Raw genomic sequence first — 6,927 nt, 5'->3', positions numbered from 1 at the left:
ACTGGCAACAGAGGACAAACAAGCGAAGAAAACAGCGAGCGGGGCCCGGCGCAGGGATGGAGACATACATACACAAGCAGCAGCCACACACCACACCATACACGCTTTCGGGTCCCTATACAACACAATAAACATACGGGTAGACAGCTCTAGGGGGGGCGGGGGGGCACAACGAATCATATGTACGCAGAGAGCCCACGGATGCTCAAAAGAGTGTGTGATTTTTGCGTGGACGGCGGCGGATCTAAGGGGCGAAGATGGACGGAGAGTGGGCTGTGGTGGAGAGAGAAAGAGGAGGATAGGACTCGCGGGGCAGGTGAATGATGTATGTGTATGGAGGAGCCCGGCGGGCGCAAAGCGAGAAGGATAAACAAAACACATAGGAAGCGAGCGGATGAGGAAGACAAGCAAGCGGGGGCGGGGGCGGAAAAAGAGAGCGTATGTTGGGGGGGGGGGGGGGGTGTCACAGGACGCCCTGGTTGAAGTACTGCAAGGAGTCGTAGAGCCTGGTGAAGACGGAGTTGAGCGAGGCGAGGACGAGCTTGTTCTCGATGAACTCGTCGAGCTTGTCGTCCGAGGTCAGGCCCAACTGGAACCTGTCGCGCAAGTTCTTGATCACCAGGTCGCCGTTGCCGCCGAAGCAGGGCAGCTTGGACTCTATCGTAGTCGTACACCGATCAGCTTTTTGTGGTGGTGGTGGGGGGGGGGGGGGGGGAGTGAACAGAGGGGGGGGGGGGGGGGGGGGACTTAGCGAGTTGCATGAGCTCAACGATCGTGATGATCCGTTCGGCGTGTTTGCGGATCTTCTTGAACGAGAGTCTAAAGAGCTCGACGAACTCATGGAACCTACTGAGCTCATTCCCGGCGGAGAGGCTCGAGGAGGGGTGGCGTTTGCCGTCCTTGGCCGAGGTGAAGTATGTAAATTTTGGGACAATGCGAAGCGTAACAACTAAAACAATGACATTTGAATCTGAGCAAACGGCGACCTGACAAGACTTATGAGAACCCGGCAACACACCTACAATAAGACTGAAGATAATAATGGAAACGGAAAACAGATATTAGATCAATGAATAAATACGTAAATGAGAAAGATATGAGAACCGTACCTGCGATGACGCAGGGTTTATTTTGTGATTGAGTTTATTGATTTGATTGTAATGATGAGGGACGCGCGCAAGAGAGGTTTTGGTCTATGTTGGAGAAAAGGAAAAGGGATGGAAGGGAAGGAATGAGGATGATGGAAGTTTGCGGTTAGTTTGGTGGATCCGCAATCTTGACGATGTTAGTGAAAGTTTGATTTTGCTTACTGGTCTCTTCCTCACGAGTAATAAGATGTAAACGCGTGAGGAAAAGACCAGCAAGGTTGGCCGGGCGGAGGAATTTTTTTGATGTTGGTGGAAAAACGCGGTTAGGTTTATGACCGGTACTTTTTCCGATGCTGGTGAGAATTGAATTTGATTGCTGCGTATTCATAATCGGATCCGGGGTATTCATAATCTAACAAAGTAGGCGGGCCGGTTGAGCACCTCGATGTAGTCCTGGGCGAGCTTGAACAGCGCCATCTCGGAGCCGATCGAGCCCGGCGAGATGATCAACACAAACCCAAAGTCGATGTGGATACTGTGGCCCTCCTTGTCGATCAAGATGTTCCCGTTGTGGCGGTCTTTGAGCTGCAGGATGTACGAGCAACGCTGAAACAAATACAGTACATGTATTTGTATATGCCATGTATTGCATTGATTTGTATTGCAAATACAGTGTATTGTATTGTATTCTTCATCCAATGCAATACACCATATTTTCTGGAATGAGTATTTCCCTGACAATGCAATACATGGATTCTGAGGAAATGTATTGGGAGGCCCAATACAATACAGCAAATCTGAATGCAATCTCTCCAATACATTAAAATGTATTGGGAAATCTTCCTGGTTATAGCTTCCCCCTACATATAAGCATAACTACATTAGCATATCTCAGGGGTTGACTGTTGCCCTGGCGGAAATCATCGCTCCCCCGTGGGGGCAATAGGCCCCGGGAACATATAGACAATCAAAAACTCCATCGATCTTTCTCTCTATGTGTCAGTTCCCTTCGAAGCGCACAACAATCACCGACCTCCGCTACCGTTCAATCCGCCGTGCGCCCTAAAACTCTCGGAACCATCGAATTTCTGCTTCTCTCAGTCTGATCGGTAAAGCTTTGACGAGCTTTGCAATCAAGCTCTATTCTAACCAGCTCCTTCAATCATGTTAAGCTACATTTTCTCTTTGATTTGATTTTTTTCAGATCCATATGACTAACTAATCAATACGTCTCTTTGTTTTTATTGTGCAGTCCAGCTTTGTCAACATTGTAGCCTCTCGCCGTTGGTACCCCTCCGCTACCGTTTAATCCGCTGTACACCTTAAAAATCTTGAAACCATCTCTCGACTCTAACGAGCTTCCCAATCAATCTATAACGAGCTTCGCGATTGATCTCTACCAAGCTTCGCGATCAAGCAAGCTTCGCGATCAATCTCTAACAGTAACAAGCTTTGCGATTGCACTCCAACGAGCTTCACGATTGAGCTCCATCAAGCTCCAAAGAGCTTTGCGATCAAGCTCTAACGACATTCCAAGTACCATCATCACAGCTCTAAAATCTTGCCCTTGGTAATATCCAATCCCCAATGGCACGTTCAACTATTCCTGAAACAGCCTCTTCACCTGCACCATCTCAGGCCACTCGGCCTCCATCCCGACAATCTACTCGCATTATAACTCCTGTCAAGACTCATGGGAAATATATCCCAAGTCAAAACACTCGCCGATCTCATCCAAAAGATAAGCAACAAGACTCTGAATCCGACGCAAGTTTAACCCAGGCAACTCCCCGCCGAAAGAATCGCAAGCGAGTCTCCTCATCATCCACCCATAATCTTCCATGTGGATCATCAGCCGCCTCCAAGTCCAAACACAAAAAACACAAGACAACCAAAAACTCAAATTTGGACCCCGACACTTCGTCCGAACCAGACAAGGACATAGATGGTATGGATCTCGCGCAGGACTCAGGAAAGGAGAACAAAAAGGCCAAGAAGACCCGAGGGGCTAGGATCACTGAATTTGACGACATTGACCTATATTTTGGTCCTCCACAATACGGACCAGGTCAAGTAAGTAATTTTTTAAAATGTGATTTTCCGTGCCATTGTCAATTTCGCACCTTTTGAATTTAATTTCTATGTACATGTAACTGATGGTTTTTTAATCTCCAAAGACCGAAGGAGTCAAGCTCCACTATCCGTGCAAATGGTGCCATGTCGTGTACAAAAAGGCCAAACATACTCGGTCTAATCTAATCAAGCATCGTGATGGAGACTCCGGACGATCACCTTGCCCCGCACGAGAGGAAGCCATCAAGAATGGTGCTCGGCTACCAGTAACCGTGAAGGAACAAGAGGCCAATATCAAGAAGAAGCAGACTGGTGTATTGACAAAATATGTGCAAGGGGTCTCCTTCGAAAACCGGGCGCTCAACCAGATCCTTGTCTTGTGGCTCATGCGATCAGCACTTCCCTGGAATCGAATCAAGGATACCTTGCTCGCCATTGCTTTTGACTACGTTCGACGAGGAGTCAAGCTTTATTCTCGCATTTGGGCGGCGGCAGAAGCTCATAGACTTTATGTTGGCTTGCAGGAGACGGTTATTGAAAACCTAAATGTATGGTCTTAATCCTGCTCAACCCCCGCATCTGCCGCACAGTCTTTCTTGCTAAGAATTTTGTCTTTCCTTTTGCAGTCGCTTAGATCTAAAATAACCCTCATCCACGATGTCTGGACAACAAAAGGGAACCATCACGCTTTTCTGGGGATTGCCGCCGCTTACATCTCAGAAGACTGGGTCTTCCATATTTGCCACCTGGGATTGAAGTACATTGCGTGGACTCACAAAGGTACTTATCTTGCAGTTCCTTGCGCAAATATCATCACAAAGTTTTCTCTTCACAAAAAGATAAGTTTTAACTTTAAACTCATCCGAATTTCATCTCTCTCATACTTTTATCTAACATTTCTTCCTCATTTCATTACATCCTAGCTCAGACAACCGATTCCGGTTCAAACAATCGCACAATGACTACGGAGGTTGATTGCTTAATCCAACAAAAAACCAACACCGAAATCAACCTCAGCTCCAATCACATACAATGTATGTGCCACAAAATTGCCTTGATTTTGTCGGCAGGACTTAAGGCACTCGGAACCAATGTGGTGGGCTTGACAAAATCAAAACGCCGCACACTTGGCTTTGTTCCAAGTTTAGACTCGGTCACTGAAGAATGCGACAATACAATTGTTTCCAACAAGATACAAGCTTTTGTATCAGATGACGAGGACAATGAAGTTCAATCCGGCGACGAAGATCCGAGTGAGGATGAGATTTCCGTTGTGCCGTTGTCTACCAGTGATTCGCTCAATTCCAGACTTGAAAGGTTGATTTCGTCATCCAACGCATTACATCTTCATCCTCCAAACGATCCGAGTTTGCTGTATGGGCTCAGAAGCTTGACTACAACGGACCAACTCTGATTGCCGGATACGGTATTCGCTGGAATATCAAGTGGCAAAGCCGGGACCGTGCATACCAGGCTCGTAGCGTTATCAACAAACTCTTTGAAAATGAGAAAGAACGACAAGATAGAAACGGCGGAAAGAATTTTTTTCAAGATAAAGTGATCACTCACAACGACTGGAAACTTGTTAAGCGGTTAAATGACATCCTTAGTGTGAGTGTCATCAAGAAAACCCATTGGTGCTGTTCCATAGTCTAAAGTTGCTGACTTCTGAAATCAAATTCCGCAATACAGGAATTCTACTTTATCACTAAGAGAATGGAGGGGGATCATTCTTCGGCAGGCCTCATGCTATTGGAGTATTGTTCTATGCACGATTTCCTCAAGAAACAACTTAACTTGTCAAGCGACTACGAGTTCAAATCCATGTTGGCAAAGATGATCGAAAAGACCAACACCTACCTAGACGAGGCCTTGTCATGTGATGCTGTACTTATGGCCACAATGTTGAACCCTTCTTTTCGACTTTCAATTTTTCAGCACTGGTTTCCTTCTCGCCATGAAGATGCCAAGTCCTTGCTTCAACAGCAATACAGCATGCGGAAGGGCCAACTGGCCAACGATGGAGATTCTTGAGCGTCTTCTTTGCCAGTCAAAAGCAGTCAACAACCATCCAAGCATCATTGTCTCCTAGACGATTTCGACCTTTTCCCTGAAGCAGTTCAATCTCCTATTGTGGACGAGTTATCTATTTACCTCAAGGGTAAGTATAAACTAGCTACATCCCACGGAGACCAATGCCTCAATTGGTGGAGAGTAAGCAGTTTATCACTTGAACCAAGTTGCGTGTATCGTCATTTTGCTTATTATTTCATCTTTCTGTTGGTACTCAGGACCACCAAAGCGAGTTCCCAATATTGGCTTCGTTGGCCAAGGATTATTTGGCTTGCTCGGCCACCTCTGCTAGCGTTGAAAGGTGCTTCTCTGCTGCAGCAGATGTATGCGGAAATGACCGAGGAAGTCTGGCCCCCAGGACTATCGAGCAATCAGTCAGCTGTCATCAGTGGTTACGCCAAGGATTCAACGCCGGTGCAAGCTTTGAATCAGCTCAAGGTATTGTTGCTCAGAAACTGTCTGACTTGGAAGAGGAGAAGACAAAATTGGCTACTTGCGCTTCCGGTGATTACAGTGATTAAAAAATCTTCAAACAAATCAAGATTGTATTGTATGTCAATTATTTTTCCTTGTTTATGAGTATGTTGTTATATCACTTCTCTTTCCCTTCTGCGCATACTGCCTTGGCTCCATGCATGTATGGTACAACACAAGAATCTACCTTATATGTTGTTAGACCTATTTTTAAAAAAATACAACTGATACTGTATTGGTATTGCATTGGGATTCCAATGCAATACAAAATACACATCTCTTTTGTATTGGCAATACCAATACATTTAATTTGTATTGCATTGGAAGGCCAATGCAATACATGTATTCACAGAAGTATGTATTTATTCAAAAATACAATACACTGTATATGCATATGCAATACACGTACTGTATTTGTTTCACCGTTGGTACGAGATTACCGAGTATGAGACGAGCGACTTCATGAAGTTCTTCTGCGCTTGCTTGTACTTTTCCCCCGTTGGTGCTCCATACGTCTGAAAGATGGGGGGGAGGGGCTGTCAATTTCTTTTCCTCATTGGGGGATTCTTAAAAAAAATACACACATCAACGTAATGGTCGAAGATTGAATAGTTTGGTAAGCCGCCAGTGGGAGCTGCGGTGTTAGCATTCAAAGCAGCAGCACTACTACCACCGGTGGCGCCGGGGATTGGATTCAGGGCGGGCTGTTTAGCGCGATGGAGGGAGATTTTAGAGTAGGCAGATTTTGTGAGCGAGTGGATGGAGACAGCGTCGACGATAGTTTCCATGAGCCCGGTGCTTTAGGATGCGATGGTAGCACACCCAGACGTCGCAGGCCTCCTTGGCCCAGATCCGGCCAAACTCGTTGATGAGCTGGACGATGATCTGCTCCTGACGCAGGTCCGTGCCCGTCTTTTTTTTTTTTTTTTTTAGTGCTTATTGCTTTGACATTGCGCACTACGTGAATACTAGGTTATATAGATACATGCGATGATGTTTTTGAAAAGAATACATGTTTGAATAACTAAGGCCCTGTTTGGCAGCGTCATATTACACAGCGTAATAATAGGAAACATGCTACATTACATATGGTAAAACATGTCTTTTTAGGATAATCTTTTGAAAGTAAACCCTCATAAGGCTTGGCAGTTTACTTCCAAAAGATCAGGCAGAAAAGTAGTGTCTTACACAATGTAGGGGGACATGGCAAGATTATTTA

General features: G+C 45.7%; 1 protein-coding gene across 1 annotated transcript; it reads right to left on the bottom strand.

Moving 5' to 3' along the window:
* Positions 1 to 463: 463 nt before the first annotated feature.
* Positions 464 to 6,496, bottom strand: PtA15_15A217 (uncharacterized protein; the record flags this gene model as incomplete). Its single annotated transcript, XM_053163401.1, has 6 exons — positions 464 to 655; positions 771 to 899; positions 1,530 to 1,673; positions 4,378 to 4,470; positions 6,149 to 6,223; positions 6,293 to 6,496. 6 exons carry the CDS (start codon positions 6,494 to 6,496, stop codon positions 464 to 466), a joined length of 837 nt encoding a protein of 278 aa, XP_053027380.1.
* Between the last annotated feature and the right edge of the window lie 431 nt (positions 6,497 to 6,927).

Source organism: Puccinia triticina, chromosome 15A (genome assembly GCF_026914185.1).
Source record: "Puccinia triticina chromosome 15A, complete sequence".
Lineage (NCBI taxonomy): Eukaryota > Fungi > Basidiomycota > Pucciniomycetes > Pucciniales > Pucciniaceae > Puccinia > Puccinia triticina.
The sequence above is the reverse complement of the archived record's forward strand: the minus strand, read 5'-3'. Positions and strand labels throughout refer to the sequence as shown.